Here is a 21,044-nt window from a genome sequence, read left to right as displayed (position 1 = left end):
GTAATGTTGGTGCTTTTTGGATGGTTATTTATTGGGTTGTATGGTCAGAATAAATGAAATGGATGCAATGATGCCATTGCTCCCATTAGCTCCATTTTAAAGGAGCCAATTTGTTTTGCCTGTTGTTCACAATCATTATGTGAGACATGACGATTGATGTTTTTGTTTTTTATCGCATTCTAAATATTAAATAAATGTGATCAAAAGTCTGCTTACAAAGGGGCCTATGGCAGCCGCAAAATTTAGCCTATAAAGCCCTTAAAAAACATCCAAACACCTCTATTGAGATTTTACATACATGATGTAAGTATTTATGTAATGTAGTAATGGGCACACATTTATAATATTATAATATTTACATATTGTGATCCTTTTAATCATAGGTGGCGCATTAATTTAAAAAAGTATCACGTTTGCTTTTTTTTTCTTTATCACAAATTTCTGCCTAGTGCAGACTTCATGAGAGCCAACAAACACAATAAAACATCACTTACTGTATAAGGTCTGCTGTTGCTTGGATGCTATCTGCTAGGATGTTCTTATATTCCCATTGAGGTGAAGAATGATTTATAATCCTTGCGGAGAAACGGAGTGCATGGGGGCGTGGGGGTACAAAGAATCTTTTTTTGTCGTTCTCACCATTTCTGGGTCCTAAATGGCTGTCGGATTACATTCTAAGGAATGTACTTTCCAATTGAGATGCATGATTTATGATCTACAATAAACTTACAGGGATCAAGAAAGCGAGGAAACAGCCGACCAAAACAAAGGTACACAGGGTAGTGATCACAGCGCCGCTATAAATAGTTTGCGCTTATAATAATAATATCACTATTACTTGGTTAATATTCAAGTCACAAAATGTAAGTGTAGTATTGCTGGCGCTTTTTGAATGGTTATTTATTGGATTTTATGCACAAAATAGAGGAGCTCCCATTGGCTCCACTGTACGATTATTTTTATTTACATTTATTTATCATTTAGAATGCATTAAAAAAATCCATCCGTCGTCATGTCGTCCATAGTGATTGTAAACGATAGGCAAATTTTTTACAAAGTGCAGTTTTCGTATATTTCCAAGTTAAAATGCATTTGAAAAGAAAAAAGACATTTGTTCTTGTCTCTCATAAGGATTGTGATATATAGGCATAATTCCCCCCAAAAAACTGCAGTTATACTTTAAGGTAAAAGCAGTTGTACTGTTTCACTTTTAAATTTACAGTAATAAGCTGAAAAAAAGACAAAAAAAAAAAACACTGTACATTTTACATAAAAGTTCTGCAAACTCAGCTGTAAGTTTTTTATTGCAAAAGCTATCGATTTTTTTTTTACATTGTACATAAAATAAAAAAATGTAATCCAGAGGCAATTATGTAATAGGCAAATTTTTATGCATTAATATTTATATATATATTGTTCACTTTTACAAGTGACCCTCTGAGGGCAGCCATAACTGCGATGTTGCCCTCAATGAAAACGGGTTTGACATCTTAAGTACAGAACAATGTGTGGATTAAAAAAAAAAAATAGAAATGATGAATACATGAAAAAATGAGGCGGTGGTTACCTTGGTGGCACTGCGTAGGTGATCGTAATACACTTCTTCAATGGCCTGGAAGTAAATGAGTCCTTTCAGTTTGGTCTCATGCTTGTCTGTGAGATGAAGAAGAAGAAGAAACAAATAGATTTATTAATTGATTGATTTTGGCATTACATTTACAACTTTACAATACTTTCAAAGATTGTTCCTAAAGTATGAAATATAGAATGTAATTAGAAGTGTGTCTATTTCAAGCCTAGCCTGAAGTCTTTAGCAGCCCAATAACCTGACTAGTTTTTCACCAACACCCTGATTGTCTTGATGCTCCAAGGGTGAAAGCACAGTTGCAAAAAAGCGCTTTGAGATTCCACCTCTATCCAAATAAACACAACTTTCCTTTTGTCGCTTCAGAGACAAACATCCGCCGACAATTAACCGCAATCTTTTGAAATGGCGCCCTTTTTTTTCCTTTTTCCTCTGAGCCAAAACTGCTTAGTAATGAGATAAATGTTTTTCAAGCGCGGCTTTGGTTCTAATAGTCTCCAACAAGCCAGGAGCTAGCCTTCACCCCGAGAAAAACACATCTCGCCAAAGCATTGCATCTTATTTCATCAGCGTCATCATCATCACCGTCGTCTTTTAGTCAGGAGTGAGTGGGTGAAAAGGCTACAAGACAAGTGAGCGCAGACGTTACAACATACTTGGAGCACATTTTGGACTTGATTGTGAAACAACACGCCAAGGTATTGTTCCCGAAAAAATGCCGTTTTCATGTGGAATCCAGCAGATATTGTGATGTGTCCAACCAAACTGGCGTCGGTTTGACGAGCAAAACAAGTCTACTTAGTGCACCTTTAATTAGTGTCTGCTGGTTGACAGAAAAAAAACATAACAAAAGAGCGTTCAAAGCCCAGAACACCGAGAGTGAAGTGCATTAATCACGTTTGGACCTGAAATTTTCGACAAGAAGTTTATAACGAAGAGTAAATTCCAGCTTGATACATTTAATCCTTAAATCAATCTGTAAACCTGATGGAATTATTTGGAGGAGAAACAACAGACTTTAAGCCCCTCATGGTAAAGTATTGTAGTGCTACACAACTTTTTTTTTAGCTGATATCTATTTAATGTTCTCTTTCATGCAAAATTGTATTTAATTAGGGTCCTTTGAGCCTGCTTTTAGGATCAAACTTATCTTTTATCACTTGTTTGCTTTATTTTTAGGTGAAGTAATCAAATGGTTTCTTTTAGATTATGGCATTAAGAAGGTTAGTTAGGCACATGATACCCCCTCTGATGCGCCCCGATTTAGATTAGCTTGCCTTATATATTCACCGACCACTTTACACAGGGCAGGCTTCGCTTCACATCTTAAATACAAACTGGAGTTCTACTGTCAATCAGTCATTTTTTTTTTTGTGTCGTCGTTAAAATCTGGCTGATGTTAGCACTGTAGCTCACATAATGTCAGGGCCAGCCCCTGGTATTAACACTCTAAGCCAGTGGTTCTTAACCTGGGTTCGATCGAACCCTAGGGGTTTGGTGAGTCGGCCTCAGGGGTTCGGCGGAGGTCAAAACACACCCGACTCATCGTGTAAATACAAATTTCTCCCTATCGGCGTATTACGGATATGGCAACAGCTGACTGATTTGCAGGTGTGAAATTTGTTGTGAGTTTCTGCACTGTGTTGGTTTTGTTGATTGAACAAGGTGATGTTCATGCACGGTTCATTTTGTGCACCAGTGAAAAAAACATGGTAACACTTTAGTATGGGGAACATATTCACCATTAATTAGCTGCTTATTAACATGCAAATTAGTAATATATTGGCTCTTACCTAGTCATTATTAAGTACTTTTTAATGCCTTATTCGGCATGTCCTTAATATAACCCTAACCCTCTAACCCTGACCCTAACCAAATAACTCTAAATTAAGTCTTTATTAGTTAGAATATGTTCCCCTAGTGTTCAAATAACTCTAAATTAAGTCTGTGTTACTTAGAATATGTTCCCCATACTAAAGTGTTACCAAAAACATATAACTTTGTCTTGAATTTGAAAAAAAAAAAAAAAAAAATTCCACTAAAGAAGGGTTCAATGAGTGCGCATATAAAACTGGTGGGGTTCGGTACCTCCAACAAGGTTAATAACCACTGCTCTATGCAGTTGTGTAGGTCCTGGGAGGGACCACATGATTATGGTGACCAGTCACTTCAGTAGATGATCATTAATGTGGTCCTTGTTCTCTGCTCTGTTTCAACCTTAATGGACTAAATTTTCTCATGAATAAAATTATACTTTGTTTCTAATAAACTTTTTTTTAGCAATGAGTCAACATGTCCTTTGTAATAGTTTGAGTTCGGTTTAGCAGCATCGCCATCCAAAAGCCCATAGAGATAATTGTTCATATAGTATGCAGATTTACAGCCATAATACTAAAATACTAAAGGGGAACTGTACTTTTTTTGGGGGGGGGATTTTGCCTATCGTTTACCATCTTTATGCAAGTCAAGAACAAATGTTTTTTTTTTTTTTTTTTTTTCATGCATTCTCTCTCTTGCAGTCAGTCGGATTCGACAAGACTGTTCGATTTCATGACTGTGCTTTGGTGCATATAAATGACCTCCAGGGTGTTCTGTCTCTTGCCATTATCTGTCCTTGATGAAGACTGATGTCAAGGGCCTTCATGGTCCTCGCAGCCACATCTTTAAAACATTGACGACGTCTCCCCTGATTCCGGCTCCCTTTAGATAACTGGGAGTATAGCAGTTGTCGTGGTAGTCGGTTGTGGTTAATTCGATAGATCGATAGATCGATAGATCGATAGATAGATAGATAGATAGATAGATAGATAGATAGATAGATAGATAGATAGATAGATAGATAGATAGATAGATAGATAGATAGATAGATAGATAGATCGTACTTTATTGATTCCTTCAGGAAAATTTAAATTTAAATTTAAATCAATCAATCAATCAATGTTTACTTATATAGCCCTAAATCGAACCCAGGTTAAGACTGTGTTGGATCCATTGTGGATTGAACTTTCACAGTATCATGTTAGACCTGCTCGACATCCATTGCTTTCCTCCTCTCTAAGGTTCTCATAGTCATTATTGTCACCGACGTCCCACTGGGTGTGAGTTTTCCTTGCCCTTATGTGGGCCTACCGAGGATGTCGTGGTGGTTTGTGCAGCCCTTTGAGACACTAGTGATTTAGGGCTATATAAGTAAACATTGATTGATTGATTGATTGATAAATCACTAGTGTCTCAAAGGGCTGCACAAACCACTACGACATCCTCGGTAGGCCCACATAAGGGCAAAGAAAACTCACACCCAGTGGGACATCGGTGACAATAATGACTATGACAACCTTGGAGAGGAGGAAAGCAATGGATGTCGAGCGGGTCTAACATGATACTGTGAAAGTTCAATCCATAATGGATCCAACACAGTCGCGAGAGTCCAGTCCAAAGCGGATCCAACACAGCAGCGAGAGTCCCGTTCATAGCGGAGCCAGCAGGAAACCATCCCAAGCGGATGCGGATCAGCAGCGCAGAGATGTCCCCAGCCGATACACAGGCAAGCAGTACATGGCCACCGGATCGGACCGGACCCCCTCCACAAGGGAGAGTGGGACATAGAAGAAAAAGAAAAGAAACGGCAGATCAACTGGTCTAAAAAGGGAGTCTATTTAAAGGCTAGAGTATACAAATGAGTTTTAAGGTGAGACTTAAATGCTTCTACTGAGGTGGCATCTCGAACTGTTACCGGGAGGGCATTCCAGAGTACTGGAGCCCGAACGGAAAACGCTCTATAGCCCGCAGACTTTTTTTGGGCTTTGGGAATCACAAATAAGCCGGAGTCCTTTGAACGCAGATTTCTTGCCGGGACATATGGTACAATACAATCGGCAAGATAGGATGGAGCTAGACCGTGTAGTATTTTATACGTAAGTAGTAAAACCTTAAAGTCACATCTTAAGTGCACAGGAAGCCAGTGCAGGTGAGCCAGTACAGGCGTAATGTGATCAAACTTTCTTGTTCTTGTCAAAAGTCTAGCAGCCGCATTTTGTACCAACTGTAATCTTTTAATGCTAGACATGGGGAGACCCGAAAATAATACGTTACAGTAATCGAGACGAGACGTAACAAACGCATGGATAATGATCTCAGCGTCTTTAGTGGACAGAATGGAGCGAATTTTAGCGATATTACGGAGATGAAAGAAGGCCGTTTTAGTAACGCTTTTAATGTGTGCCTCAAAGGAGAGAGTTGGGTCGAAGATAATACCCAAATTCTTTACCGTGTCGCCTTGTTTAATTGTTTGGTTGTCAAATGTTAGAGTTGTATTATTAAATAGAGTTCGGTGTCTAGCAGGACCGATAATCAGCATTTCCGTTTTTTTTGGCGTTGAGTTGCAAGAAGTTAGCGGACATCCATTGTTTAATTTCATTAAGACACGCCTCCAGCTGACTACAATCCGGCGTGTTGGTCAGCTTTAGGGGCATGTAGAGTTGGGTGTCATCAGCATAACAGTGAAAGCTAACACCGTATTTGCGTATGATGTCACCTAGCGGCAGCATGTAGATGCTGAAGAGTGCAGGGCCAAGGACCGAACCCTGGGGAACTCCACACGTTACCTTAACGTAGTCCGAGGTCACATTGTTATGGGAGACACACTGCATCAGATAAGAGTTAAACCAAGACAGGGCTAAGTCTGACATACCAATTCGTGTTTTGATACGTTCTAATAAAATATTATGATCGACGGTATCGAAAGCAGCGCTAAGATCGAGGAGCAGCAACATAGATGACGCATCAGAATCCATCGTTAGCAATAGATCATTAGTCATTTTTGCGAGGGCTGTCTCCGTGGAGTGATTTGCCCTGAAACCGGATTGAAAGGTTTCACATAGATTGTTAGACGCTAAGTGTTCATTTAACTGCTCCGCAAAAATTTTTTCGAGGATTTTTGAAATAAAGGGAAGGTGAGACACCGGTCGGTAGTTTACCATGAGGTCAGGATCGACGATAGGTCTTTTAAGAAGAGAATGAATAACCGCTTTTTTGAATGCTAGGGGAACAGTGCCCGAGGAGCGTGATTAGTTTATAATATTTAGCACTGATGGACCTAATAATACAAAGAGCTCCTTGATCAGTTTCCCAGGAAGAGGGTCAAGTAAACATGTTGTTTGTTTTATTCCATTTACACGTTGTAACAATTCCTCTAATGTTATTTCCTCAAAACGAGAGAAACTATTTTGGAGGGCAGTATCCACCGTATATACCATCGTGTCAGTGTTAATAGAACCCCGTTGTAGCTGGGACGCATTGTCTTTAATCTCCTTTCTAATGACTTCAATTTTCTTACTAAAGAATTGCATAAAGTCATCAGCTGAGTGGGTTGAGCTACTGGAAGGGGTCCCTTGTTGGGTTAGCGATGCTACCGTACTAAACAAAAATTTAGGATCGTTTTTATTACGGTGGATGAGATTTGAGTAATATTTAGCTTTAGCTAAGGTAAGCATGCGTTTATAAGTTATTAAACCATCACTCCATGCTTGATGGTGCACCTCAAGTTTAGTCGTGCGCCATTTGCGTTCCAGCTTTCTACATAATAATTTCTGAGCTCTAGTTTCTTCTGTAAACCACGGGGTGCGCTTTTTTGGAGCCTTTTTTAACTTTAGCGGTGCTATGTTATCAATGGTTTCGTGCAGGGCGTCGTTAAAGTTGTTAGTGAGGCTATCAATAGAGCCCACATATTTTGGGAATGGTGCCATTACCGAGGGCAGTAGGTCAGCAAGAGTTGTCGTTGTGGCAGCATTAATGTTGCGGCTGCTATAGCAGTTATTATTATTATTAGTTTGACGAACATGCGTCTGAACCTCGAATTTTATAAGGTAATGATCGGACAATACTTTTCGATGGACGTGATCCAACCAGAGGGTTTTCTCACTGAGTCAGACATCGATGGAAGCCCAGTACGGCACAGAATCTCATTTTGGATTTTTTTAAGCATTCAAACTCGTAAATAAATGCAATCAAAAGTGTGCTTACCACGAAGCCAATTGGAGTCGCTCTCTAAAGCGCTTCAAAACATATCTGAACACTTCCATCAGGCTTTTATATACACAATGTAAGTACATGTATATGTACGTTAATGTAATAAAAGGCACATTCATATTAACATGTAATAATTACATATTATAATCATTTCAAGCATACTGTGGGGCATTATTTTCAAAAACGCCTCACAACGGTCGCTTTTGCCTTCAACAACATCATTGATCAATACTCACTGCAGACATCATTAGAGCCAACAAACATAATAAAACATCACTTACGGTCTTAATGTCTGATTTCACCGGGATGCGAATTGCTAGGATGTTCATATATTCCCAATTAGATGAAAAATAATTCATAATCATCGCAAAGAAAAAAGGGGGGTGGAACCAAGCATCTTCTCGGATCTTTTTCGCCGTTACCATGTCTAAATTGGATGCCAAAGTTGACCAATTTGTCGGATTATGTCCTCATCTTTCTACTATTCAGGTGAGAGGCATGATATATGATCTACAATAAACTTTCACGAGCCCTGAGGCGAGAAAACAGCTCACCAGACAATGATTTCAATGTAGCAGCAACAAGTATGATAGTTTTCTGTAACAATGCACTACTAAAAATAGTTTGTCTGCGTTATAATAATATTACTAATACTTAGTTAATTTTTAAGTCATGAAATGTAAATGGAGTATTGTTGGTGCTTTTTGCATGTTTTAGACGGCTTTATTAAAGGAGGACCTCTCATTTTCTCCATTGTAAGCGGAATTTTATTTCCGAGTTAGAATACATCCATCTTGTGCGTGAATGTGAGTGTGAATGTTATCTGTCTATCTGTGTTGGTCCTGGGATGAGGTGGCGACTTGTCCAGGGTGTCCTCCGCCTTCCGCCCGATTGTAGCTGAGATAGGCACCAGCGCCCCCCACAACCCCAAAGGGAATAAGCGGTACAAAATGGATGGATGGATGGATCTTTTTGTATTTCTTAATGATTGTGAATGATAAACAAAATTCCCCCCAAAAAGTCCAGTTCCCCTTTAAGTTTATATTGTAGCCACGATTTTCCCAAAATACATATTGTCTACAACATTTGCTTTTGCCCATTTATTGTGTTTTGTGTACATTTGCAATTAATGTCGAAGCGGCATTAACTGTTTTGAATTGGCTTCACTGTGGTAGGAAATATCTAACACTTTTTTCTTTCCCCTTGTACTTCCATCCATCCATCCATTTCTATCGCTTGTCCCTTTTTATCAAACAATTTTTTTGGTCTTTTTTATATGACCTTTGGACGCTATCTTGAATATGAACATGACTATTGAACGTACCGAATTGAACTGAGTTGTAATTGTTTTTAAAGTATTTTTGTTTATTGTTCATACATGATTACTCATAGTAAATAGAAGTCTTTACATAACTTATAAAATATTATTAATACATTATTTCTTCATTTGTAATTATAAACAGACTTGGACTACATTTTTGTTGGTTGTGTCTCTTATGCACACAGTTAGGCACCTATAACTAAATCTGCCCATGGTCATCAAGCATAAAACAAACTTGTTTATCAATGTGAGTTGGTTCCAGGCCTGACAATTGTAAATTAATTTAAACCAAGTAGGAATTATTAATTATACATTGATATTATTTCTATTGTGTTACAAATTGAGAACAAAAGGTGAACATATGTATTTGCTATGAAGTGGAAAAGGGGTAGGAATACATAAGCTTTTCTTTTTACTACTCATTTTCAGACATATTGTAAAGAGAAATGAAAATATGTAAAATATGTGATGTATTAAAGCTGTATACATGTTTTAATTATACTTCCACATACCAACCAACCAATATTTTAGGGTTCCTCACAAGGAAACCTTACAATGTATTAAAACTAGGGGTGTGGGAAAAAATCGATTCGAATACGAATCGAATCGTTTACGTTGTGCGATTTAGAATCGAATCTCATTTTTTTTTTAAATCTATTTTTTTTTTATCAATCTAACAAACCACTACACAGCAATACCATAACAATGCAATCCAATTCCAAAACCAAACCTGACCCAGCAACACTCAGAACTGCAATAAACAGAGCAATTGAATGGAGACAAACACGACACAGAACAAACCAAAAGTAATGAAACAAAAATGAATATTATCAACAACAGTATCAATATTAATTATAATTTCAGCATAGCAGTGATTAAAAATCCCTCACTGACATTATCATTAGACATTTATAAAAATAATAAAAAAGAACAATAGTGTCACAGTCGCTTACACTTGCACCGCATCTCATAAGCTTGACAACACACTGTGTCCAATATTTTCACAAAGATAAAATAGGTCAAATTTTTGGTTCGTTTAATAGTTAAAACAAATTTACATTATTGGAATCAGTTGATAAAACATTGTCCCCTACAATTATAAAAGCTTTTTTTTTTTTTTTTTTTAAATCTACTACTCTGCTAGCATGTCAGCAGACTGGAGTGGATCCTGCTGAAATCCTATGTATTGAATGAATACAGCATCGTTTTGAATTGGAAAAATATAGTTTTTGAATCGAGAATCGAATCGAAAAAATCAATATATTATCGAATCGTGACCCCAAGAATCGATATTGAATCGAATCGTGGGACACCCAAAGATTCACAGCCCTAATTAAAACCATAAACTGCTCTAAACTTGTATACAATATATTAGCTTGCAAGTTATTGTGATGTAGAAAAATCCCATTTATTCACAAATTTACTGGAGATTTCCCATATTTTGAAATGGAAATTTATATGCTCCTCTTAAACACACTAGATAAAGGTGTTTTATAAATCCCATGATGTTTTAACTACAACATTAGCGCCCCATCAAACATTATGTCGCTACAGGTCTGACATTTCCCCCAAAAAATAATGTTTAAAAAAAAACTTAAGTCTTTGTCCAGCTGTTTACTGACATATACTATTCAGGTTTAGATAACTTTTACTGCACAAGAATATCAGCTCCAAATATCGGTTATTGGGCTTCTTGACTAATAATAATCGGTATTGGTCCTGAAAATATCTTATTGGTCGATCTCTAATACTCTCTAATACTAGTATACTGTAATGATATAACGTATGCCGATCCTTACCCACGTAGTAGCAGAAATTCCTTTTGAGTCGGTCAAAAACGAACCAGCGCTTCTTCCACGATTTGATTTTGCCGCCCATCTTGACCAGATGACCTTTGCACATCTTCTCTGTGAGGATGACAAAAGGGCAAGTGTCGATGCTGTGGCCCGACGACTCCACGTGCGCACGCAAGTCGAACTCCTCTTTGAGATTGGGAAGGTAGCGCGTCATTGGACGGGCCTGCAAAGAAAGAAATACTTGATTGAGTCGACATGTGCTAGCAGAGCTTAACTGTAATCACTACAGTCTGGACTCCACATATCCAAACTAAAACTACATTATTGCTCTGTCAGCTCCTTTAGGGTGGTTTGATGACTCTGCATAATTCTGTGTGAGTGATAGGAAGAAAGGCTTGGGTTTTCTCTGCCACCTCAGAAAAAACTTGGCTCTCCAACTACTACCATGATGACCAACATTAAAATACAGTCGCATAGTTGGCCTAAGTATTCATTAAAATCAAGGCAGAGATAGTATTTAACAAGTATACTTATTTTTTCTGCCTCTGTAACATTACACACAGTTTGAACAGTAACACTGTGTTTGAATATTTAATTAGGTGATTAGATTGAACCTGCATACCACTAGTGGCATAGTTCTGACTGGAAGTATGTGTACCACAGTTTGAGAATCCCCGATCATAATTGAGCTGAAATACTTATGAAACAGCCAAAACTAGGGATGGGTACTAACATGACGTAAAGAAAATTACAGTGGTGATATTGTACCAGTAACACCTTGTAAGTAATGCATCCAGAAAGAAGCACAAAGAGTCTGACGCTCTTTTTAAACTTAGTTGCTGACCCGAACACGGCCATTTAGCATCGCAGCGCTAGTCAGTAGCCACAACAACACAACGCTTTCTCATTGTGTACCAAAGACAGTTACGGCATGTGAGGATGCTGCATTCATGAACCCCTGGAATTGTGAGTATTGACAAGCAAGTTGTGTTGTTTGCATGTTCTCTATGTCAGTGAATCTCAAACTGTTGTACTAGTGGTAGACGTGCTCTATACTGGTACGCCAAAGAATCACTTAATTAAAGTACAGTGTTTTATTTTCCTTTATTCAAAAGCAGTGTTACATTGGCCAAAAGTATTAAAAATACATGTCTAATAAAATGTCTGCCTTGTTTTTAATGAATACTTAGGCCTACTAGGCTACTGTATTTAAATGTTGGTCATTATGGTGGCACTCGTAAAGCCAAGTGTTTACTGAGGTAGTACTTGGTGAAAAAAGTTTGAATACCACTGCTTTATGTTATGTGTTGCTGCAATGATTATGACCATTTGTTTTGTATTTCTTGTTTTTTGAATGTATGTGTTCAACTCGATTGTCACAACATTCCATGAAAATAAAAAGGGATTGTTTGTCTGTTGTTAAGTAGCGGTTTGGGTGCTGTTTAAAATGATGCCGTTTCTGAAGTACCAATTTGCTACAAGTATCGGTTAAAATGTAAATGAGACCCATCCATAGCCCCACCACCCCACCCGAAAAGGCACAAGACATTGATACAACGTTGATTATACATACATGTCCTTTAAGACTGACTTACAACATAGCAAAATAGTTGTATTTTTAAATTGAAACAACGTGGATTGATGTCTAAGATTGAATCCACGTTGTTGGTTGGGAAATGACTCAATGATTTAATGGTCAAATCGACGTCACAACCTGACATTGAATAAACATTGACAACGTTGCTCAACGTCAGGACCTAATTCAACAAGTTCTCAACGTTGTTTTAATGTCTTGTGTCTGCTGGGACCCATACCCAATTTAAAAGCACTCGGGCATATTTTAAAGTACATTTGTAATTAGTGTTCCCATCATCCTTAGATCCGCCCACCTTCCGTCCTCAGACTGACCTGGGAAAAGTGTTTCTCCCTCATCTTGACCTCCTCCTCCACCAGCCTCCTCCTGTGGGCCGTCTCATCCAGGAGCCTCCTCTCGGCCTCCTCGCGCCTCTTGCGCTCCTCCTCCAGCAGATGTCGCCGAGTCTGCGCTTCCTTCTCCTGGGACCGCCAAGGAGCAGACGGTGAGAGTCAAAGCAGAGGAGAGGGTATGTTAATGGAAGGCAAATATTGCAATACAAAGTCAATGGGAGCCACAGGAGAGTTCAAGTCCCAGTCGCAGGTTTTGTCAAATATTTCCCTGCAGTCTGGGAGAAAAAGACAATTCTTTGCTGATGTAAAATGATCCTTTGCTGCTTTCACACACTTACAATATTCTACCTAGTGTCAATATGTAGAAACAATTCAAAGACTCATAATAACACTTACAACAGGATTTCAACACTTTGAGCCAACAGATCATATTGATATTTATTATTTATTTACTTGTTAATCTATGTTACTGATTAGGCTATGCTATGTTATTTTGTTGGACATTCCATAGTCTATGCCAGGCCTGGGCAATTATTTTGACTCGGGCGCCACATAATACATTTAGAGAAAAAAATGTGTCTGGGGGCCGTTATATCTATTTTTAGGGACACTAGTACAAAACATCATAATAATGTCTGATTGAATGCTAAAAACGTTATGACAGACCGCCTTAATAAACGTAATGGAATTTTACATTTTTCTATCAACGATAAAACACTGAATATTAACAAACTATGAATGTCAAACCCCCTTTCGACCGACATATTTTACACTATAGTGAAACGCAACAAACAGTGAAATATGAATGCGAAGGGTACAAAATAAACCCACCTACAATCTGATATATCACTAAGCTTTAGAACTTTTTTGTGAAATGCTCCTTCCGCGTTTGTGGAAACGCTTCCTGACCACACTGCTTGGGGCCTCGTCTGAGCTGCTGTGACATAGATTACCATAGTAACTAATTAGATTACCATAGTAACTGGTACAGTATATCATCCATAAACTCAGATTCCAACCATTTAAAAACTTTATATAGTTTAAGACTTAGGGTCATGAGAAAACATCACTGCACATCGTAATCGCAGCTACACTTTCTACCTTAAAGATGTAAAAAAAATATTTGGGAATGTCCGGCGGCCCAGATTGAAAAGCTTAACGGGCCGCATTTGGGCCCCGGGCCTTAATTTGCCTGAAAATGCTATACTAAACTATGTTACTGTTTATGCTATGCTATGCTATGTTATTTTGCTTGACATGCTACGGTATGCTACTGGTAATGTTATGTTGCTGGGCCTGGATACTGTTATGTTACTGGTTATGTTATGCTACATTGTGTTGCTGGACATGTTATGCTATGCTGAGGTACTCTATTATTATGCTAAAATATGCTATGCTGCTGGGTATTTTGCTGAACATGTTATGTCATGTTACTGGTTATGCTGTGCTATGTTAGTTTGCTGGACATGCTATGCTATGCTACATTATCATTTTATCATGCCATGCTATTTTATTTTTCTGGAAATGTTATGCTATGCAATGCTAGGTTATTTGGTTATGCTATGCTATTTTATTTGTCTGGACATGCTATGATATGCTATGTTATTGGATATATGCTGTGCTATGTTGCTGAACATCGTATGCTAAGATACAATACTGGTTTTGCTATGCTATCATTTTGCTGGACATTCTTTGCTAAGCTACATTACTGTTATGCTGTGTTATGTTTTTTTGGTGGACATGCTATTTTATGTTGGGGAACATGCTATGCTAAGGTATGTTACAGGGTATGCTTTTCTATGTTACTGGAAATTTTATGCCAAGCTACGTTACTGGTTATGCTTTGCTGTGTAAGTTTGCTGGACATGCTAAGGTATGCTACATTATTATTATGCTATGCTATTTTATTTTGCTGGACATGTTATTATGGTATGCTAAGTTACTGGTTATGTTATGTTGCTGGACATGCTATGTTAAACTATGTTACTGATTATGCTATTTATGTTATTTTTCTGGACATGTTATGCTATGCTATGTTATTTGGTTATGCTATGCTATTCTATTCGTCTGGACATGTTATTGGGTATATGCTCTGCTATGTTGCTGAACATTGTATGCGAAGATACGATACTGGTTTTGCTATGCTGTTATTTTGCTGGACATACTTTGCTAATTAAATTACTGTTATGTTATGTTTTTTTGCTGGACATGCAATGCTAAGCTACATTATAGGGTATGCTTTGCTTTGCTGTGCTATGCTATAATGTAATGTCGGTGGCTGCAACAGCTGCTTCCAAATATGCCTTGCGGATGTTTTATGTAAATAATTAGCATTGTCATTTGTATAAATCAGGTGTGAATTTACATGTTACATGTTGTATTGGTTGTTTTTGCTGTGTACCATGAATGAGGGAGTTCAAAAGTAACCTCCCGACAAAGCTTCAATACCTTTGACCATTTTCTGCTTTCCTAAGATGGCCACAATACTACGACGTGATGCATATTTTATGCTGTACAAAATTACATAATTGTTTGCTCTGATGAAACTAAGTCAGCATTTATGTTATTTAATATTACCTGGTATATTGCTTTGTTATCCGTTATTTTACTTTGGGTTAGGTTATGTTATACTATGTTATGTTATGATATTCACTTCAAGGAAGCTATTCAAGACTCCTGAACTATAACTCGTGAGAGCTTACTCGGTGCTCAATGAGCTTGGCTTTCTCCTGCTGTGCCTCCCTCAACATTTTCTCCATTTCTTCCAACCTTTGGGCCTCCAATCCAGAAGCACTACAACAAAACAAAAACAAAGGGGGATATAACCAGACTTGAAGAAAGAAAACTCTGTTGTTGCCATGGCACTGGAAGCACTGACCCTTCTCCTGACATATAGGGTAAAGTAGGGGTGTTGCCATGGAAACAGTCTCTCACCTTTCTGGGGTACATGCTGAGTTGCTGGTGGAGACGCTGGTCTCCAGGCTGTCCGAGCTCTCCAGGCTCAGGGTGTCATACGCCTGTGTGCCGCCAGTTGGACAATGGTGATGCAGGATGGAGTGATGCACTGTGGGAGAAGCATCTGTAGAAGCAAAGTCAGCTGTCACATGTGCACAGTGTCCTCTACTGGTTATGTCAAGTAATTACAGTTTGTCACATTATGTATCCACATAATCTATAAAGCACCTATATTCAGCCTCCTGTAGTCCATGTCTAGTGGATTTAACACATCTTTCAGTGCTAACTGTAGGCCCTGAGAGACACAGAGATGCATCACAACACTTGACATCAACCATTCTGTTTGACGTGTGAATACTTGATGCTAACCTTGTTGGAGGACATTTTCTGGTGTGTCACAGTGGAGGAAGATGCAGAGATAACACAGCTGACAGGAGGACACAACACTGTTTGTCCAACTTCCCCGTCTGATTTGGACTTTAGTAACTGAAAGAACAAACAGACAATACATTCTCTTCCAGGCCAAATACTGTGTTGACCCAAATATATTTTCAGGATAGATTCTTATCAAAGAAAAAAGTAACTGCAATAAAAGAAGATGATGGACAGTTGTTTATCTAAAACTTGGTTGCCCAAAGTGCAGCCAACGTGCCACAATTGGTCCATCAAGATGTTTCGTTTTTCCTGAGGGAACTCTCCTGAAGGAATCAAAGTCCCATCTATCTACCAGCCTGTCAAAGGGTGGCTTTCCAAATGTAATACACATTCATGCTGAACTCTTACAGACTCACACAATCATCAAATACAGTAAGCTTAGAATTTAAACAATTTCCCTGTGGCCTGTTGGTACATTTTCACTTTGGCCCCTTGAAAACTAAAGTTGTGGGTGCACAAAAAATCAATTCACATCCAAATCGCGATTTTTATTCATCCTGATTCCAACTCAATTTATCATTTTCAAAAATCGATTTACATATATATGTATGTATGTGTATGTATATATATATATATATATATATATATATATATATATATATATATATATATGTATACATATATATAAAAATGGTAAATGATAAATGGGTTGTACTTGTATAGCGCTTTTCTACCTTCAAGGTACTCAAAGCGCTTTGACACTACTTCCACATTTACCCATTCACACACACATTCACATACTGATGGAGGGAGCTGCCATGCAAGGCGCTAACAAGCACCCATCAGGAGCAAGGGTGAAGTGTCTTGCTCAGACACAACGGACATGACGAGGTTGGTACTAGGTGGGGATTGAACCAGGGACCCTTGGGTTGCGCACAGCTACTCTCCCACTGCGCCACGCCGTATATAATATATATATTATATATTATATATGTATACATAAACATATATACATATATATACACATACGTATATATAAATGTATATATGTGTACATATTTATATATATGTATACATATATACAGTATATATATATATACATATATATACAGTATATATGTATATATATATATATACGTATATATAAATATATATACATATACATATATACGTATATACATATATATGTAGATATAAATAAACATACATATATAGCTATACGTATATATATACGTATATATGTGTGTGTATATATACGTATATATTTATATATATACGTATATATATGTGTGTGTGTATATACATAAATAGAAATATATATATATATATATATATATATATATATATATATATATATATATATATATATGTCTTTATATGTATGTATATATATTTCTATATATGTATACATATATATACAGTACAGGCCAAAACTTTGGACACACCTTCTACTCATTCAATGCGTTTTCTTTATTTTCATGACTATTTACCTTGTAAATTGTCGCTGAAGGCATCAAAACTATGAATGGACACATGTGGAGTTATGTACATAACAAAAAAAAAAAAACATGTTTTATTTTGTAGTTTCTTGAAAATAGTCACTCTTTGGTCTGATTACTACTTTGCACACTCTTGGCATTCTCTCGATGGGCTTCAAGCACACCGCTGAAGTGAAAACCCTTTCAGGTGACTACCTCTTGAAGCTCATCAAACCTTAATTTCTTTGTAAATTAATATATCTATCTAGAAGTACAGTAAAGCTGGGATTGGGTTGGAGGTGCTCTGTTTATTAACAATTTGTGAGGTTTGTAAAAAGAGTTTTTTTGGCCAACACTGCGTGTATAAGTCGTACTTCAGCAGCCAAGCGCAGCTTTTGTAACCTGTTTTGAAAAGGTTTTATTTTGATTTGTATTGTCATAAGAACCTGACTTGACTCAAAACAATCATTATCTGGCTTTTGAGCTCATAAGTATTGGTGTTGTTTTATCATATATCATCTTGGGGGTAAAGTTTTAGTATACTCTACAATGCAGTAGGTACTCTTTCTTTTGTTAGTGCATCACCTAACATGAGTTTACCTGCCCGTGTCTGCGTGCAGAAAAAGATTTTGCAGGCAGCGGTGGAGGACTTGGTTGTTGCTCTCCAGCAGCCATGATGTCCTGATACCAGCGCTCGAGGTTAATAGGAGACATTGCATTCCTGCTCAGCTCGGGCTGGCTCTGAAGTAGTGAAAAGCAGCACAGCCAAAGGACATAAAGGAAGCAGAGATAATAATGTGTGTGTAAACATCAACACGGGCCGATCATTTAGGATTAGATAGCAGAGATGAGCATTGGAAGGTAAGCAGTTCAACAGATGCAAAACAAACCTTTGCAGAAAGGAGGGAGGAACTTGGATGGCGTGTGACAGTAGAGTCAGAGGAGGCAAGTTGGAATGATGCAATAGATGAGGAAGAGGAGTCAAGTCTCTGCATGCCAAACATGTGGCTTAACTGACTGACCGTGATGTAGTCCTTCACATGGACACAGAAGGAGAACAGGGGAAGAGCAGAAATTGGGTAGAAAAAAAGACTCCTGGACTTTTCGACATCTAATTTGACGAGTGACAGAGCGTATGTCAGAGTTCAGCCAGGCTTTCTACCTCACATGGCACAGTGTCAGCTACAGCAAGGGGTAGGCGGTTGAAGGCAGCAGGGGAAGAAGAGGAAGGATGCACAGAAGAGTTCCCATACATCTTATAGACATCACACAGCCTGAGGTACTCCTGCGTTGACAGCCAACACCACAAGGACAGACTGAGGATGGCTCAGCTCAACATCAGTCACAACATTAAGGACACCTGCACATATTAATTTAATCTGGAACAAGAGCTCCAGCTGCTTGAACAAAAACATTCATCAGGGGCCATGTTAGTGTGTGTTGTTAAGTTTCCTGGTTTACTATGGGTGACATTAGACAAAATAATATATATACTGTATATACATTATATATGATGTAAACAATATTAAATAACCACAATCAAGGTCAAATAAAACAAAACAATAGTGGCATGATCTCATGTATTATTTCCTGTCCAGCACTCATTTTTGCTTCCACTTCCTGTTCAAAACACCTGTCCTAATTGCCAATTAGGATGCTTCTTATGCCAGGGTTGGTACATTTTACTTTAAAACCTCAATGTGCAACTTAACTTATCCTATGCTTCCTGTGCCTGTTTTTTTTTTTGTGCACTTCCTTGCTGCACTTTTACTGTTTTTAACGTGCACTTAGGCTGCTGTCACTGCATCCCGGGGTCCAAACCAACAATACCAAACACAGACCGTAAAAAACGATATAAATTTATCTTGAGTAACATTAGCTATAATCTGCGGTATGTAAACTCACTATTTTGCTTTTTAAAATAATCAAATCCGATTTAGAAGGAACCTGCTACTTCCATCAAAATAAAGTGTCCTGATTGATGGATGCTGATATTAGTTCTTTAACTCTGTTATTGTTTTTGCAGTGCAACTCACATGATCAGCACAAGTGTGGCATCATCATTTAAATCACCCTTCTACCAAATGTAATGTCACTTGATTATTGATTCTTTTTGTATGACTTTTAGTTAACTAACTAACTTACTTAGATCAAATTGCAATGTCTTTCCCTACTGCAGGGTGTTTGAACTATTTTCTCTGAAAGTTGCATATTGAAAAATCTATTAAAAGGTAGGCAAAAAAACAACAACATAGCATTATCATTAATTATTAGTAACAACACTTCAGCATTTTCTACTTGCTATTTTGTTTGTTGTTTTTTACTTTCGTAACTGTAACAGAGTCGAAGAAGTGGCAGCTAGTTGCATCAACTTTGTGTCTTTTTAATGTAAAGTTAAAGTACCAATGATTGTCACACACACACTAGGTGTGGTGTAATGTGTCCTCTGCATTTGACCCATCCCCTTGATTACCCCCTGGGAAGTGAGGGGAGCGGTGGGGAGCAGTGGGGAGCAGTGGGGAGCAGTGGGCAGCAGCGATGCCACGCCCGGGAATCATTAATGGTGATTTAACCCCCAATTCCAACCCTTGATGCTCATTGCCAAGCAGGGAGGCCATCGGTCCCATTTTTTTATAGTCTTTGGTATGACTCGGCCGGGGTTTGAACTCACAAACTAACGATCTCAGGGCGGACACTCTAACCACTAGGCCACTGAGTAGGTATATTATGTCTTTGGTGTTCTTTGATGTTTCCCTCACATTTTCAAGTGTTGCCTTTTGGTTGTGGCCCCTTTATATCTACACAGCAACAACATAGCTAACGCATTGTGAGATTAATAAATTCTATCCTATCCTATGCTATCCTTACAACAACACCTTCACAATGTCAACAGCAGTGGAGAATACGCTAGAGAAAACCTTGAAAGGACGCATTGTCAGTCTCCAAAATCTTGCAAGGATGACCATGTGATCCAAAACATACCACCTCATGTATTAAATATGATAATGTTATGTATAAAGGAACATCAGCTGTATTCATTGCTACAACAACTAATTGTTAACAGACGCAGCTCTTGTTTTGGATCTCTTTAGATTGTGCAGGTGTCCCCAACATTGTGGCTTGAGGATTTAGAAAGCAAACACTACATATAATATGCTAATAATAAGCATGCTTGGAACTCTTGATATTTGTTTTGTCCTATGTGGTTTGTTTTTACCTCCTGTAGCCTAACAGGGTAGACTTTAGGGGAGTGGATGTGTGAGGTAGAGGAGGGACAAGGTTCCTCATAAACAAGGTCAGGCTCGCTGATATGGAGTAAACCCTGTTCAAAAAGCTCATCTAAGTTCACACAATAAACACGGAAGGATTGTTGTTTGTGAGTGAGCAGCTCTCCTCCAATTCAACAACCTCTCATGCACTTCTGTTTACCTCTTTTGTTTTGTTGCTGGTCTTTGGGATACTCCTGCCACCAGCTGTCAGGGTGTGATACCTCCTCTCCAGGGCACATAACCTGTCCTGCTCCTAGAAAGAAGAACATTGCAATGTGCATATTGTGCAGAGGTTGCAAATAGGATGTGACA

At 38.1% G+C, this 21,044-nt stretch overlaps 1 protein-coding gene across 13 annotated transcripts in view; it reads right to left on the bottom strand.

Moving 5' to 3' along the window:
* phldb1a (pleckstrin homology-like domain, family B, member 1a) overlaps nucleotides 1-21,044 on the bottom strand; it is a 70,185-nt gene that overhangs the window by 2,143 nt on the left and 46,998 nt on the right. For 7 of the 13 annotated variants that reach the window (XM_061897591.1, XM_061897599.1, XM_061897595.1 and 4 more), the window contains 12 exons: nucleotides 20,893-20,985; nucleotides 20,681-20,785; nucleotides 18,626-18,748; nucleotides 18,354-18,497; nucleotides 18,064-18,204; nucleotides 15,980-16,096; nucleotides 15,839-15,905; nucleotides 15,590-15,734; nucleotides 15,358-15,448; nucleotides 12,638-12,784; nucleotides 10,733-10,952; nucleotides 1,568-1,653 (listed from right to left, as the gene is read on the bottom strand). In XM_061897591.1, coding sequence (XP_061753575.1) covers nucleotides 1,568-1,653; nucleotides 10,733-10,952; nucleotides 12,638-12,784; nucleotides 15,358-15,448; nucleotides 15,590-15,734; nucleotides 15,839-15,905; nucleotides 15,980-16,096; nucleotides 18,064-18,204; nucleotides 18,354-18,497; nucleotides 18,626-18,748; nucleotides 20,681-20,785; nucleotides 20,893-20,985 — 1,479 coding nt within the window. The remainder of the gene's footprint in view (nucleotides 1-1,567; nucleotides 1,654-10,732; nucleotides 10,953-12,637; nucleotides 12,785-15,357; nucleotides 15,449-15,589; nucleotides 15,735-15,838; nucleotides 15,906-15,979; nucleotides 16,097-18,063; nucleotides 18,205-18,353; nucleotides 18,498-18,625; nucleotides 18,749-20,680; nucleotides 20,786-20,892; nucleotides 20,986-21,044) is intronic. The other 6 variants (XM_061897598.1, XM_061897597.1, XM_061897601.1 and 3 more) reach the window with 6 other exon arrangements.

The sequence above is a fragment of the Nerophis ophidion genome, linkage group LG04, assembly GCF_033978795.1.
Source record: "Nerophis ophidion isolate RoL-2023_Sa linkage group LG04, RoL_Noph_v1.0, whole genome shotgun sequence".
NCBI classification, from domain to species: domain Eukaryota; kingdom Metazoa; phylum Chordata; class Actinopteri; order Syngnathiformes; family Syngnathidae; genus Nerophis; species Nerophis ophidion.
This window is presented reverse-complemented; position numbering and strand designations above follow the sequence as displayed.